This window comes from Rattus norvegicus, chromosome 11, assembly GCF_021556685.1.
Source record: "Rattus norvegicus strain SHRSP/BbbUtx chromosome 11, alternate assembly SHRSP_T2T, whole genome shotgun sequence".
NCBI classification, from domain to species: domain Eukaryota; kingdom Metazoa; phylum Chordata; class Mammalia; order Rodentia; family Muridae; genus Rattus; species Rattus norvegicus.
In genome coordinates, this window is record NC_141544.1 from 22,517,709 (window position 1) to 22,535,203 (window position 17,495).

General features: G+C 39.4%; 1 protein-coding gene across 1 annotated transcript in view; it reads left to right on the top strand.

Moving 5' to 3' along the window:
* The window catches only part of Gbe1 (1,4-alpha-glucan branching enzyme 1), a 262,662-nt gene that overhangs the window by 200,462 nt on the left and 44,705 nt on the right, over positions 1-17,495 (top strand). The window contains 1 exon segment of the mRNA NM_001100502.1: positions 1,331-1,502. Coding sequence (NP_001093972.1) covers positions 1,331-1,502 — 172 coding nt within the window.

The following is a 17,495-nucleotide window of genomic DNA, read 5'->3' on the forward strand; positions in this document are numbered from 1 at the left end:
ATCCACAGCTTGAGGAGTGGAGGGCGAGAAGCGGGGCGTGGGAGCTTCTCACCAACTATAGAGCAGTGTAATTAAAACTGATTTCATTGGTATTCTACTGCAGACATGTAGAAATCTCAGCACACTGCAAGTTATCAACATGTAGCAGGAATATTCATTTGAATAAATAAAAGCCATTGGGCTAGAGTTAAAAAGGGAAAATGAAAGTTTTTGATTTGTCAGCTTTTTAGCATGTCTGGGAAGAGGTGTAGATTTTCTGAAGGATTTGTTTATTCTTTTAAGGAGTACAAATGGTCAGGCATGTCAAAGTGAACCAAATGCGCTCTGATTCAATGACTTTATAAAATGCCATTCAAACAAATATTTATACAGTGGATAAGTACAAATACATACAATACATGGTAAAGGGTTTTAGATGATATTTCCATAAATTCTTAACTATTAAGTATCTAAGAACATCTACGAAGATTAACATACATATTAAAGTATGTATGGGTATGTAAACGATTCCCAAGGGTCAGTATCTGAGATTGTCCCAGTGGTATGCATTGTAACAAGGTCACTTGACTTGAAACTAATCTTCCCCTGTGAAAAACTACAGTCATCAAAACCCTTTCACAGAATCGGGATTACAAAAGCAGACAGGTACACGTAAGGACATGAGGAGGAAAGGCATGTTGCTTAGGAATCTCTGTACATCTTGTATTCATCTTTCAGAAAAACCAATGTAAATAAAATAGCTCAGTGGCATAGTAGGTTTAGACATTTGAGTAATTCCAACGTGAAACTTGTTATAATGTACGGCGACTGAGACCCATACTTCAGATTTCTCTAGTATGGCCGTTAATGAGCACTTTCATTAGTTAACTGTCTGTAGTTTTTTGTTTTTTTTTTAAGATTTATTTATTCATTTTATATGAGTACACTGTAGCTGTCTTTAGACACACCAGAAGAGAGCATCAGCTCTCATTACAGATGGTTGTGAGCCACCAAGTGGTGGCTGGGAATTGAACTCAGGACCTCTGGAAGAGCAGCCCATACTCTTAACCACTGAGTCATCTCTCCAGCCCTATCCCAGAAGAAACCAAAGAAACAAAAACTCATGGCACGGGATTAAATTCAACATAAAATAAATGCAGATAAAGTTAAAAAACAAAGCCTCTAGTATTAAGTAGTTCGTGTTGTCAGAAACCCTTTTTCTGCAGCCTAGCGCATCAATGCGTCACTTGTCCTAAACATCAAGAGTAACCCCGCCTATGCTACTCTTAGTTATGACCGCGTAGTCTCACCGCCCGTGCCCCACATTTACATCAGTGAGTTGGTTTTGCAGGCACTGGTTGGTGACAAGACACTGGCATTTTGGTTGATGGACGCCGAGATGTACACGAACATGAGCGTTCTGGCGCCTTTCACCCCAGTAATTGATCGAGGAATACAGCTTCACAAGATGATTCGACTCATCACTCACGGGCTTGGTGGAGAAGGCTATCTCAATTTTATGGGTAAGTGTGACTCATATACAAACTAAATCTGTGCTTTAAAATGTTAACGAATATCAATGATGAAGAATATTGTGATTTGGTTTTTTCAGATTAAAAAATATAACCTTGAATTTTATTAAATATTTTTGTCAATCAGAATGCTAAAATATTTTATTTTTTTATTATTCTTTTTTTTTCTTTTTACATTCTAGATTGTATTCCCCTCCCGATCTACCCTCATATTCCACATCCCATACACTGCCCCCACCTCCCCATCCCCCCCATCCCCGACTCCACGATGATGTCCCACATCCCCATCCCTCTAAACTCCTCGGGAGCTCCAGTCTCTTGAGGGTTCTTGAGGGTTAGGTGCATCTTCTCTGACTGAACCCAAACCCAGCTGTCCTCTGCTGTATATGTGTTGGGAGCCTCATATCAGCTGGTGGTGTATGCTGCCTGGTTGGTGATCCAGTGTCTGAGAGATCTCTGGGGTTCAGATTGAGACTGCTGGTCCTCCTATAAGGTCGCCCTCCTCCTCAGCTTCCTCCTTTTCCCCAGTTCAACCACAGTCTTGAATTTCTTCATTCTTCTTTCATCTTTGTATTTTAATATTAAGCGTACTAAAGCTGTGGTTTTCAAATAACAATGTGTCAGGCAAGTGGTTTGGATTTCCTCTGAGTTGGTTGCTCAGAACATTCTTTGTCCCAAGAGTGAAAGGCATGGCCAAGGGACTTTGTGAAGGGCAAAATACTTAATTTTGAAAGCAACAAGATGTTATAAGGTTATTTACCTGAAGAATGTTGAATAATAAAACAAGAGAATTAACTAATATGCTTCTATATCATTTGCTGTACTGCAAACATCTGAGTGTTTGGAGTTTGGGTTTTAGGAGAGTCAGGCTTCTTGTTTGTAGAGCAATCAATAAAACTACAAAAAAAGTCTAGGAGCCTGACTTGTTTTTCCACAAAAAATACTCTTCTGCACATTAGAGATATTCAGTCTTTCTGAGAATTTTACATGAAATCTCGGGACATTCCATATCCTCTCTTATTTGAGAGCTGTAAGTTAGAACATAGGCTCCAGAAGGTTTCTAAGGTTAACCACTCCCTGTTTCTCACTGTTTTTCAGAGTAGAGAAATTTCTGCAGACATGGGACATTGGTTACTGTTCCTAGATTATTAATCATATTTCCAAAACAGTCATTTTAACACATTAATTGTGCTCAACCTAAGACAGGCAAGTGTTTCTTCCTCTGGGAAAAACCCTGTTCATGAAATTGTAAATTGTAACAAAATAAACAACTAATTGCTTCTAACATGTACCTTTCTATAAGGTTGATTAATTGGTCATACGTGTGATAGGAAATGTAACTTTGAAATTATTCTTTTATATAAGGTCAAGAGCTCTTCTCTAATTTTAATTAATTCTAACTTTTTTCTTTGAAAACAGATAGCTTCTACTTTTAATGAATCTATTAAAAGAATCAGTCTATCTAGTGCCTTATCTAAGTATGGAATTCCTCTGCTTTTAAACCATAATCTCTTAATTCTTTTAAATTCTATTAGTAAAAACATTTATAAAAGTTAATATTTTCCTACTTGCTGTCATAATTTTAAATATTTTATTATTTTATTTTGTCATCATGTCCCTGTACCTTTCAAAAGCCTTCAGTGTCTGTGTCCTCTAGGGGACCTGTTAGCCTTGAGTGACAGAGCAGAACCCCATCACCACCCCTGGGTCTCTTGCCTGATTGCTCTGCTCTGCCAGCTACACTTCGTTTCAGTTTATTGAATGCCACTGGCTCTTTCTCATCTGAACCCTAAGACTTTCGCTCTTTCTCTGCTTGGGATTACTACACTAATAGACTCTATCCTCTGTGTCTTTCTGCTTAGTAACTGTGTTTATTAAGTGCCCCACCATGCTAGTTCTTCTTAATTTCCTTGCATGCGACTTGACAGAAGTGCGTTTTGACTATGTGGCGTCTTTGATAAACTTCGTTCTCAGCACATGTACATAGAATCCACATCGTACTCGCCTAGCTGTGAGCTGGGCCTACGCAGCAGGTTGCAGAGCTCTCCCCGCTGTCCTAAGACAGAACTCTGTATGGCGATTCAGTCTTGCTTTGTTTTGTTCAGCGTTGATTCTTGATCTGAAAACACAGCTTGTTCGCACAAACCTAGGAATTTCTGAAACATTTAAGAAATTAATATTTAGTTGGAGCAGTTATAGAAAACCTGTTAGATTTGGAAGGAATACACTTGTTTATTCACATTTTGTTTTTATTTCTCCACTGGTAGAGTTAGAAAATAGTACGTTTAATTTGAATGATTCCAGGTTCTTTGTATGTTTTTTGTCTCATTTTAGTTTGATAATTTTTTTCTTTCAATTTTTTTGACTGGATTTTGATTTAATTTTGTTTTAGTAAAACAAAGTACATACCTTAGGCTGGGTAGGGATGTGGGGGGGAGCGTCTGGGAGGAGTTGGGCAGAAGCATGAGTATGATCAAAATATAGTCTTAGGAAAACAATTAAAGCCAGTGAACACAAAACCGTACAATGATTCGCTGGTCTTTGAGCATGTGGATATGTGCTCTGCTTTTCATCACATCCACCTCTGTCTGAGGATCCTAGGAGATTCCACTTCCGCCCACTTGCTTTCCATGTTTTTCTGGATACAATGTTTCTAGATTAGGGTTCCAAAAAAAATATCGTGTTATCAATTATGAAAGAATCACCAGCAAGTGTTGATAAAATAAAGAAGCATCTCACTTTTTCTGATGTTATTTTGTTTTCCCTTCTTTTCTTTTTCTGCCAAACCTTCGGTCACAAGCAGTCTGGGGACAGAGGTTAGATGAATGCTAAATTAGGCTTCACCCCAATTGCAGCTGCTGTTATCCCAGCTCTTGCAGTAAAGCTTTAATGGTGTCTAACTAGGAAGTGGCCGCAGCTGGGCCCTTGTTCGTTCTCATGGTGTTTAACTTGAGAATATTACAGAATAGTTATACTTTGCTCAATTTGTACATTAACTGCAAATGTGGGGCAAATGATGGAATAGCTTAGAGGGTTAAAAAAGATCTACTTTGAATCAAGTCTTCTTGGTGTTTGGTTGAATGACTGTGGACGAGAAATCTTTATGCTGTATTGTCAGTTCTTCCTGGATGTATTGTGCCTGTCTCACAGGGTTTTCCTGGGGTGTAGTGGGGTGAGAAAAATTAATGCATAACTCTCCAAACATGCAACCATATTCAACTCACCTATTATTAGTTATTTTAGTCAATGTATGGGCCCTACATAATGTTTTAATTTCATATAAGGGTACTTTTTGCAGAATCTTTTTCAAAGGTCCGTTGAGTAATATGAGTTGTTCTAAGCCATCCAATCCATTTATATTTCAAGATATCAGATTGTCACCGAGAACAGGGACTCTTGCCAGTTCATAGTCTCAGATAAATTTGAAAATAGACTTAGAAGGAAGCTTAAGGACAATTTAGAGTTTACAGATAAGTGCAAAAGAACAGAAGAACTGGAGATCTTAGCCACAGCAGGAGGAGAGGGATGGGATGAAAGGGTATGACTTCTGAAATAGAGGTCATGAATGCAGGCCGACTCAACTGGTCCATATGTAACTGCATGGTGGGGGGGTGTGAGTGTATCCAGAGAGCACAAGAATGCTTGAGATTCCAAGCAAAAAACCTTAGCATTTTAGCCAGTCTTAGGAAAAGTAAAACCTTATACTTTTTTGAGTCCACACTTAGCCAGAAGGATCTGCAAGCTGCCGAGTCCAGGGAGTGGATCGTAGGGGTACCTATTCATATCTTGCAAAAGAGAAAGTTCTCTGCCAGTCTTTCTAATGTAGTCAGGTATATCATGTTACTTGAAGTCTCTATAATAGACAGCTTTCCTGAGCAATATTTGCCTGTCAAGGTGACTGACAGGCTCATTTGGGGTAGAATATCCTTGTGATCATATAATCTCTGAGGCAGGTAGGAATGTCTCCTATCTATCCAGAGCCAGAGAGGCTATGCAGGCCATATTCGTGTAATGAAAAAAAAATCATCCAACTCACTAGATGTAAAATAATATTAATAATAGAGAGAATAGAAAGATGACCTAGCATTAAAAGCAGTTCCTAGGACCTCTTGCAGAAGACTTGGTTCTGTTCTCAGAAACCAAATCACAGTTTGAAATTGCCTGTAACTGTGGTCATGTTCTCTTCTGATCTCCTTATGCAACTGTGTACATGTGGTACACATGGATGCACCCTCTCCACACATACATACACATAAAATATCAATCATCAATCAATCAATACATCTAGATTAAATGAATAAATCTATAAAATAGCACATATTCCCAAAAGGAGATAAGCTTCCTTAATGGGCTTCTCTACTTCCTCCTCTCATATGCTATTTGAAATCATAAGGAGGGCAGTGATGATAGGTTTTTCTTCTTTAAACTTAGTTTGTTATCAGACCGAGAAGTTCAGCCCAAAGTTGATCATGAAGGAGATACTTTCAGTGGTCTCTAAGACTGCTAATTTCTGAAAGTCTACATAGAAAGAAATGGTAATAATTATTTGTTAAGAAGACATTCATCTTTTCCCAGTTTATATTGTATAATATATTTGAACATGTCTGTAGTCAGTAATATCAAGTTTAAATATCACCTTTCCCATATACAATATATAATGAGTATTTCTACTAAGGTAACCTTAGATTTATGTATAAGGAGGTCAGAGTTTGCCTTTCTTGTTTAAATTTACTGGCAAAGCCAGATTGTGCTGAACTGCTGACATGTCTTATGTATCTTTTGGGTGATATCTATGTGTCTGTAGGATACAATCATATAGAACACCAAAACATATGTGTTTTTATAGTGTATCCACATCATTTATGTGCTGTCTCTGTCTCTCTCTGTGACTCTCTGCCTCTTTGTCTCTCTTCCTCTTTCTCTCTTACACAAGCGTGCGCGCGCGCGCGCACACACACACACACACACACACACACACACACACACACACACACATACGTGAACTCAAATGTGCACACATGAGAAGGCAAATTGGCTCTTTGCAGGTTCATGTTTCAAAGTATCTTCATATGTGGATATGCCCTACACGCAGTGAGACAGTAAATAATCGAGGACACTGTGTTTAGCAAGCATCCAGCTGAGTTAGGAGACTTTGTTTTTGAGCCTTTTCTACCAAAACAGTTTGGACTGGGAGGATTAAGGAAAGCCATGTTTAAAGTCAGAGTAAATGTTGAAGGCAGTTGAAGGTTCTTTTGAAATTAGAGTTCATTGGTAACATTAAATGTAAAACAAACAGGAAACAAAAAAACTTATTAGACAAAAGGATTTACAGTGTTTGGGGGTTTTGTTTGTCTGATTTTTTTTTTTTTTAGCCAAATTTAATGGTTAAAAAACAAGGTAGAGACTAGAGATCAGGCAGTAGTTTAGAATGCTTACTATGCTAGAAGGAGAACTGAGTTTTGATCTGCAGAATCTGTACAGAATCTGGGGAAGACATTAGAAGAGATTAGAAATATTTAATCATTAATTGGGAAATAATAATGAAAATTTATTGTTTTAAGTGTCAATTTTATGATAAAAATATTATTGTTGTCTCCGTGGTTTTTCATATAAAAACACTTTCTAATTTAAAATGTGTTTTTAATACCAAATAGTTGTATTACCAAACATTTTCTTCATTTAAACAAACATCTCATAGCTTTATGAAAGCCTATTTTATTTTTCAGCAAAATGTTTGGCTTTTGTCTGTTCTGTTGTTGTTGTTGTTTGTTTTTTTTTTATTTTGGTGGAAACTATATTTTTGTTTTTCAGTTATTTTGGGGGGGTCGAAACTACATATTTGTCAGTTTGCCTTTAAAGGGTCTTACCTTCGTTGCCCCTGGTTTGGCTTCATCCTTAGTTTCACCATCTGTGGAAACAGAGATGCAGGGTGACAGAGACTGTCATGTTTGACTAGTTCTGAAACCTTTGATCTGAGGAGGCACTGGCTCCTGTCAGAGAGTCTAGCCTTACAGAAGAGTGATTGTTAAATGAGCACACCTTCATTTGACTTGAAATTTTAATGGGGCGTGTGATCTCTGGATCTACCTCAAAGCATAAATAATTCAAATTTTTCATAAAACAAAACCACCACCACCAGCAACTGCAAAACACCTGATCTGGCAAAGTCAAATCAGCAGAGTCAGCAGGATTTACCACTGTAATATATCAAGGTGATCCAGGAAGCTCAAAATTTGTGCTGTCCACTTAAACACACATTTCCCAGGATACCGAGTAACTCTTGCATAATTGGGAAACCCAACAAAATCTGGGATCAAGTGGGCCTATTGACTTCTTCCTTCTCACATAATTAATCCAAAAAAGTTACATTTGTTCATTCATTGTTCAATCTCTGCCTCTTTGACGTAGAAAAGGAAAACAAGAAATAAATTAAGTTAAAAATATAACCAAGGAGCCCATGTGCAAAAACTTCTGGGGGAAAAAAAACAAAACAAAAAAAAAAACCCACAACAACAACAGCATTTGTCAACTCCAAAATTTCTGTTTTGTTTCCATGATTGTGATGCCTTGTACCTGCTTGGCCCAGGGAGTGGCACTATTAGAAGGTTTAGCCTTGTTGAAGTAGGTGTGTCACTGTGGGTGTGGGCCTTGCTACCCTTGTCCTAATTGCCTGGAAGTTAGTCTTCTGTTAGCTAGCTGCTTTCTTAGGAAAAAGAGGTTGAACTTTCAGCTCCCTTGACCCATGTCAGCCAGTATGCTGCCGTGCTTTCTCGCCTTAATGATGATGGACTGAACCTCTGAACCTGTAAGCCAGCCCCAATTAAATCCTTATAAGAGTTGCCTTGGTCATGGTTTCTGTTCACAGCAGTAAAACTCTAAGACAGTGACCCTACCCTGAAATTTACCATTTCTTTCCTCTGTTTTACCTTGTATAAAATTCCCGGATGGCTTTTCTGTTAAATAGTTGATTTCGTGATTATATACTCTTTTGAATTTAAAAGTCTAATACCTACCTTTAAAAACATTTATTTTCACAGAGCATTCCAAAAAACAAAATAGAGTTGTGCGTTTTCTTTTTTCATTTAAAATTTCCCATATATAAACAAGTTGATATATCCAGTTACTTTTATGTTTTTATGGGTTGCTTTTATAGTGTTTTAGAAACCCCTACCGTTGCCATCCTAACTGAAGTTCGAAGTTAAATCTAGTGTTGGTCCAGTTGGTAGTCTCCTATACTCAGGAATTAGAGGTGTTAAAAAACACTGCCTCAACACCCTTTTTCTGTCTAGTTGCTTTTCTGCTGCTGTAATAGAATACTCTATACAAGGCATCTCAGAGTAGAGAGGGTTTATTTTAGCTCTCAGGCTTGGAGGGACAATCCTCGGGATGGAATGTCTTGGCAACAGCCAAGGAAAGCATGGTGTTAGGAACCAGAACTTGGCTGATCACATTTTCAAGCACACACATGAAATAGAGAGGGCTTGCATACCAAAAGGAGGGGAGAGGAGAGAGGGAGAGAGGCAACAGGAGTAGGAGAAGGAGTTGGAGGAGGAGAAGGAAGAGAACAAGTTAGAGGAAGAGAAGGAGGAGAAGGAGGAGTTGGAGGAGAAAATAGGGTGAGCTAGAAAATCCCAAAGTCCAAGGCTTCCCCTCCTACAGGCTCTATAATCTTCATGACTGACCAGCAGAATGACCAGCACAGTGACCAGGAGAGTGACCAGCACAGTGACCAGGAGAGTGACCAGCATAGTGACCAGCACAGTGACCAGCACAGTGACCAGTATAGTGACCAGCACAATGACCAGCATAGTGACCAGCACAATGACCAGCATGGGGATCACCTGGAGACCAAGTACTCAAAAACACACACCCAGGGGTTGGGGATTTAGCTCAGTGGTAGAGCGCTTGCCTAGGAAGCGCAAGGCCCTGGGTTCGGTCCCCAGCTCCGAAAAAGAAAAAAGAAAAAACAAACAAACAAACAAACAAAAACAAAAACAAAACACACACACACACACACACACACACACACACCCAAGGGAAACTGTTTATATTCAAACCACACCAGAGGGTTATAACACTTGACTCCCAATTTTGTGTGGAATGTTTATTGTTTGAACAAAATCGAATGTTTGCTGTGGGCTCCTCGTTTGCTGGTCACAGGGGTGTGTTGAACAAGAAGAACAAATCTTCCACATGGAAGATTTTGTAGGGTAAGTCTCAGTTCCATATTTTAACATTTCTCTCCAATTGAATGCTTTATTCTTGAATTTAATTAGAATTTACCACTGAAAGGGAGTGCCTAGTAACATTTGAATTTTAGTGTTCAAAATTTACTTTTTGTCTCATGAAAAAAAAGTAATGAACAAAAATGCCGATTGTTTTCTAGATGAGAATTATTGTGTGGAACAGCTTTCCATGCTCTGGAGCTGGGAGCTGTGGCCAGGAGCGACTGCTCCACTTACACTCCAGGACCTTACGTGGACACAGAGTTCATTTCTCTGGCTCTCTGGAATTCTGGCTGTGGAGACTAAATCCTAACCTTCCCCTGGAAAGCTTCCCTGGGAATGCAGGGCTTTCTTTTTGAAAAACAGAAAACAGTCCTGAAAGCATCTAGAACCTTTCAGAATCCGCCTCCAATAAACTCTTTCATGTGCAATGCTAAGTAACCCTGACCGTGAGCGTTATTTTAGATCTGACACTTTAATTCATTATATGTTTGTTTGTTTGTTTGTTTATTTATTTTGTTTTTCTTTTGAGATAGAGATTTTTCAGTCGGCCTGGCTATGATAGAACTCAATACATAGACCTGACTGATCTCACCAAAATCCCGCCTGTGCCTCCAAAGTGCTACATTTAAAGGTGTAGCAAACTAGGATGTCCAGCCAGTATGTTTTTGAGACACAACACTTGTCAGAAATCCCAGTATTAATTTCTTTTAGGAGTAACAGATGCAAATTGCCAATCACTAATGCAGAACATGAAAGTGCGAATGAATAATTTCACACACACACACACACATACACACACACACACACACACACACACACACACACACACACACTTGTTAAAATTTAAACTGGCATGATGACTCAGCAAGTAAAGGAGATTGCCACAGCCCAGTTACCTGGCTCCTAACTCCAACAACCCACATAATAGAAGAAGAAAAAGTGATTTCTGATTGCCACAAGCCTGATCTGTACTGCACACGCCCACAAAACATACACACACAGACACATACACACATACACATACACACACACAAGTTTATAAGCTTAAAAATGTATCAAAAAGTGTTAAAAATAGACAAAGTTAAAGTGATCAGAAGTCGGTCTTTCAAAGTTTGACCGTCTTTGTGAAACGAATGGAATTAAAGAGCTGCTTTCTAATTTTCCACTCACCTCCCTGTCCAAGAGCTCCTAGGCTCACGGTTCCTCGGTGTCCCTGGAGCCACTATCACAATCAGATAGCCTGCCAGGACCTCCTCCCCCACAGACATATTCTGTGACATGTATACATTCAGGACACTCCATATAGTCTGTACCTCAAAGTGAAGGGCAAGGTGGCAGGCACTACTAAGAGAGGCATTGACGACTCAGCCGTTGGAGGTAACTCCTCCAGAGAGCCACGGTACTGACAGTGCATTCACCATTGGCGTGAATAGGACCAGTCACCATCACATAGAGGAAGCCAGCCTTACAGAGAGGTGTACAAGGAAAACATCAAAGATGTCAAGAATTCCTCAAATCACCTTGGTGGGCAGAGACCACAAAGGGTAACACTTTCAGGTTCACAGCTGCAGAATAGCCCCTTACCAGTTTCATTACATACTATTATTCGTTGAAACTTAAAATCCAGTGGCCAGGTTCCTTTCGTGAGTTACTCTGAGTATGAAGGGATTCCACATATGATTTGATTTGAGGATTCTTAGGAAGGGAAACCACAAGCAAAGTTGACAGTTCCTTTGGATCTCTCAGCTGCCATTTTACCTGTGCACTGGCTGCTTGTGTGTGTCAACTTGGCACAAGCTGAAGTTACAACAGAGAAAGGAGCCTCAGTTGTGGAAATGCCTCCATGAGACCCAGCTGTATGGCATTTTCTCAATTAGTGATCAAGGGGGAGGACCTAGCCCATTGGGGTGCTGTCCCTGGGTTGGTACTCTTGGGTTCTATAAGAGAGCAAGCTTTGCAAGCCAGGGGAAGCAAGCCAGTAACATCTCTGCAAGGCCTCCTGCTTCCGACCTGTTTGAGTTCCAGTCCTGACTTTCTTTGGTGATGACCAGCAGTGTGGAAGTATAAGCTGACTAAAACCTTTCCTCCCCAATTTGCTTCTTGGTCATGACATTTGTGCAGGAATAGAAACCCTGACTAAGACAACCCCTTTGATGTCAAAGACAACTGTTGTGAAAATGCCTTACAACTGGGTTTCATGGAGGCACTTCTTCGACTGAGGCTCCTTTCTCTGTGATAGCTTCAGTTTGTGTCAAGTTGACCCACAAAACCAGCCAGTATTCTTGTGTCACCTACAGACCATCAGGACTTGAGACAAATAGAAATAGTACTGGGGACTCTTCTTGTAAAGGTAATTTATTTGGAGTGGAGACATTTTTTTTTTAAATGCCACACATAGGTTTTCTAAAAGTCAAGTGCTGTAGACCTATCACAGAATGCCCTTTGTTTTAACATGTTTAAGTGGTCCCTTCTGATTGTGCCTGGTAGTATAGATCAGCGCTACAAAGCAGAGATGGTTCAGGTAGCTGCTGCAGAAGAAAGTGCCTGTGAGACCGAAATATAGAAAGGAAGAATCAAGGTTTTAGTCCAAGTCGCAGTAATGGGTGTGAATAGACTGTTTTAGTAACACAGGCATCATTTGAAATAGCAACTTACACACACCATCACTTTTCGTGGAAGAAGATACTGTGGGAAGAGCTGATGAAAAAGGAGCCAACTCATTTGAAGCAAAAACCAGAGAACACCTCTTTTCAGATAGATAACAGGCCTAATGGTAGTGCTCTTGGGTGGTTACTAGACATAAAAAGAAATTAGTATAATTTTAAGATGGAGCTTTAGTATGTATATGATAAAAGCATTTAGTTGGGAAGGTGACCAGAAGTTTATTTATAAAGATGATATAAGTCCTACTACAGAAGTAGGCGTTATATTCAAAATTAAATTGCATTGAGAAACTGGAGATCCAGTTTGGGTTTGGGGAAGGTAGCCTGAATGAGTCGAGAGAGAACACGGGTAGTGCTGAGGAGGTTGGAGGAGGAGTTAGGAGCAATGATGAGATCAGAAGAGACAGCGGAGCAAAGATAGAACTTCTGAGTTTTGAGGAACCATGAGTCAGTCAGCCTAGCTACTTGCTTGGAAATATGACTAACAGCAATTAAGATTTGGCCTGAGGCAACCAGTAACTCCCTTACTAACTGGGAAAAAGTGTTGGGGAGTCAGATTATTGTGTAATCAAGGACTGTTAATTCTAGACACACAACCACCAAGCCACATTCAAACGCAAATGGAATTCAGAGAATACCAAGGCCAAGAGATGTAATCTAGTTACAGCTAGAACCATGATATAGCCATGAGGCAAGATCAGAAAACTAAGACCCATTGCCCAAGAGTAAATGACAGCACAGAGCAAGATCCTAAGGAGCAACAGTGCCCAAACATGAGGGACCCATTGGGGGAAACAGAAGGCATTTGGGAGAAAGGAAGAAAAGACACTTGAACTGTAGTGTCATGTTCACTAATGACAAAATTTCAAATGTGCAGTCAGTCAAAACAGCTGCTTCTGCCCAGCTGAACTGGGATTCTGAGAGGTAAGGAGCAACAGGGACACTGGAATGGGCGTAAGAGCGAAAGTCAGCTCCTTCAAAACACATTCTAGCAAGTGGTAAACCAATGGGACTCAAGGAGGCTTGCTTTTTTTTCCTTTTCTCTTCTTTCTTATGTGTGTATGTATGTATGTATGTATGTATGTATGTATGTATGTATATATGTATGTATGTATGTATGTATATATGTATGTATGTATGTATATATGTATGTATGTATGTATTTTGGAATGAAAGATTAACATAGAAGAAAAAGGCTATAATTAACATTGTACACAAATGTGTGTAGAAATCTTAGTATTCGTACAGAAGTACTACTTTGACCTGAAGCAATGAAGAAAAGGGGTTCAGGTGCAGCTAAGAGGGAAATTTTGTGAAGGTGGAGGTCATGGTCATAGCTCAGGGAAATCATCATTTGAGTGTGATAGAGAAGACAAAAGATGTCTGAAAAAGAACAGAGACCATAAAGAGACATCTATAAAAGTGAAAATAGCAGAAGACAGGCCTGGGAGTGGGGGGAGGGGGTGTGTTGTATGCCATGCACATCCCCTTGATGACTAATTCAGACAACACAGAGTCAGCATTGCTTATGTTTCTTTCCCCTTAGAAGGCTTCAGTTGATCAGAGATTAGAGTTGTCTGGTACCTGTCAAATAGGAAGGCTTTCTGTGAGGAAAAGGGAACCTGGGACAGACCAGAGAACAGAAAAACTTCAGCTGTGAGTAAATGTCCAAGCCAGTGGGCGGAGCTTTGACATCCCTTGGTATGCGAGGCATCATGGGATGGACTGCTCCCGAGTATTATTGAGAGTCTTCGTACCTTTATTGGTATATAAATTTGTATCTCAAGCTTTGCATTTCCCTTATATTTGTTCACAAAACATTTGTATATTTCTATGTAAAGAGTATATATAATTGGTTTGTTTATAAGGTAGAATAATGTTGACAGAGGAGCGCTTTGTTTATAATGTGGGTCATCTGATATGCGTCCCTATGTTTCTTGTTTAGGAATTTCATTATCGTGATGTTATTCTTGTTCTGTAATGAGTGATACCTGTGGAGAAAGAGGCACAATTACAAACTGGCAATTTTCTCTCTCAGCAGTATTATGAAATTTCCATTACTAAATTTGAAGGATTTTCTCCGTATGATTATATTGTATTTTGACATTTGAAAATTCTGTGGGACATTTTTTAATGAGTATGTTACATTCTCCCAAAGCCACAGGGAAAGTAGATGGGTTTTGTCCTAAGTGTCAGGCTGCATTTATTGATGGCGGCATTAGACATCAGTATAAAATGTGGGACCCTTACTTCACATCTTCCCTCTGTGATTGTTTAGTGCCAAACTTATAAATTCTTCTTTTTTTTTCTGATAGAAGGGAATACAATAAAAATTTAAATGTCTCCCTGCTAAGTGCTGGAATTGAAGCAGTTATAGGAAGAGAAAATACACTCTCCTGAACAGTAGGAGTGCTAATTTCTGGCATTTTCTCTTAGCTTGTTGAGGCAAGATTACTAAACGTAACATGACTCCTAGAAGTCTATAAAGCTGAACTGTGAAAAATGGCAAAATTCTCAGTGTGAGCAGTTGCACATGACTTGGAGCGCCATTAAAATGCTCAGAGACACAAATAGCACATATTCTAAATAGCTGAGACCTAAAAGAAATGGGCCAGATTTGATTCACAGCACACCGAAAACTCATTTCAGGGGGCATTTGATGAGAACCTACCATGATTATTGTACTTTTAAGAGTGAAGCAGTAGAGCTTGAAACCACTGAAATCCAGGGTCCATGTGAGTGGGGTCCTGATATCTCAGAATCCACAAAGCCCACCAAATGATCTTCTTTTGTGGAGGTGCTGACCAAGGGAAAAAGAAATGTGAAGGTTGGTCTAGAGGCAGAAACCTGCTCATGGGATATCTTCTTTCTCCTCTTTCTCGGTACTGAAAAGTCTCCATGTGCTAGGTACACATTCCAAATAAGATTCTATTTCTAACTCCTTGCTGATGATAACCACTTTTGAAAAATAAAAGAAACTTAACTCCAGCTATTAGAAAAGCATGTTGTACATATATTTTCTTTACTTCATTCCTAAAAACGAATAGCACACGTTGAACACATTACCAGTATGAAAATGTTATCATCTAGATATTGAGAGAGGACATTCCACTCCTTGGTCCCTAGTCTCAGGAACACAATCCTCCTTTACTTAGCACTAAAGAAACCCAGTCAGGAGCGAAGGGATATTATTAGTTTTGCCTCAGTAGTTTATTTTCAGTGCAGAATTTGTTAGAAATAAAATTGCTTTTCCTTACACAACGTACTAAGCAATGTATTATTATTCTTCATATGCTGTAGATTTAAAACCTGAAACCTACTGTGTTGAACGTTTGTCTCTGTCCTTGAGAAAGGATATGATCTTATCACCATTTAGGTTTCAGGAAGGGAAAGTCCCAAGCACAGGAGCATTTCATGGGCTGGCTTCCCCTCCCCTCCTTAAAATGAGATCTCTGCACACTGAAGTTTAACTCTGGAGATGGCACAGCAAATGTCCTAATGTAACCAAGTGGTCAAATAGGTGTAGATCTCAGCATATGCTCTAAGGTAAAGAGCATGCTTGCATCTCAATTTAAATCTGTGGTATTTCCCCCTGGCCAGTTATTTCACCTTGAGAAGTAGAAAAAGAAAACTCAATCTTGTCCTTTTAGACATGCTTGTGCATATGCACACTGGCTATCCCTTTTTTACAGGACATACTGTACATTTTTTTACACGTTTTGTATATCTAGTGCTAATTGTATTGTATATGCCTATGAATGCGAGTACACTATCCTTGCAGCCCTAGATTAAAAGAACGGACATACTATCTTTTCATCTCCCTCTGTCAGTTATTGCATTTGCCAAAAGAGTCTTTATCTGTCAAATTTCAGTAACTATATCAAAATCTATAAATTTTGCAATTTATAAATAGCAAAATTTTATTTTGTCTCCTAGTGTTAAAAGTTTTGGTTAATAATCAATGGGAGCCCATTTCTTTGGTTTACATTTAGACAGAAACATCATGATTGAGGCTCCATAGCAAAGTAAAGCCAGTCACTTCACTGCTAAAAATAAATAGTGTAGAGTAGGTCAAAGTCCCCATTCTCCACCAAAGGCATGTCTACAGAGCAGTGCCTAGGGCCTGCTCACCGTTCCTACCTCCTAATGGTCGAATCACCTCTCAAGAGACATATTCTAGGGCCCAAGAACTTATGAACAAGACTTCTGTGATGTAAAGTGTCAGAGGCACTATGTATTTTATTGTATATAGAAATGTTAACAACATTCTATTATTTATTAATATTTTAGAAGAGCCATAAAGCCTTGCTGGCAAACCCTGAGGTTCAGAATCCTGTAGAAGATTCTTGCAAATGCAGAGGCTCTGCCACAACTCATGTGGTCTTCCTCGTGCCTTACTCTTCTGAAGGTTTGTGTGTTGAGGACAGGTGACAATGCTACCCACAGAAATGAAAATAGATAAATTACTCCACTGTGTGATCATCACTAGTGCTGAATCCCTAGATCTGTGTTGTAATGTCAGTAACACTTGATCTAAGACCAAGAACCCTCCTCAGTAAGACCTCATCTCACTGGTAGAACATGCTTTCTATTTCCACCAATTCCGGGTCATTCTGTTGGGCGAGGTTCCATGTGTCTGGTGTGCACTGGACGTTGCAATCTCTCACTTGTTTTTGTTCTCCCCTCAGTGTTACTCTTCATAAGTCATCTTTTTCCCTCTAGCCCTTTCTATGGATTTCTGGAAGAGAATCAAATAACATAGATCTCCGTCTGAAGAGAATTGACTAAGGAGTCTAAGTTTTAACTGAAAGGCGATACCTGGCTCTTTAGTATTAGCCAGTCAGGTTGTAATGCTGCACAGGCTTCTCAGTGTGACTAATTGCATGTTGCTCATGCTACTGGGCTGTAAGTCTGTCACCTTACAGAATGCTGGGAAGCATGTCCTGAACACAGATATTATGGTCTAGAAATCTTTCTACTGAGTAACTCACCAACAGCAAACAAGGAGTTTAGAAGGTGAGCTTCTGCTTCTAAAATCCTAGATAGTTATACTATATCTTTTCCTCTTTCCTCCAACCCTCCAACCCAATAAA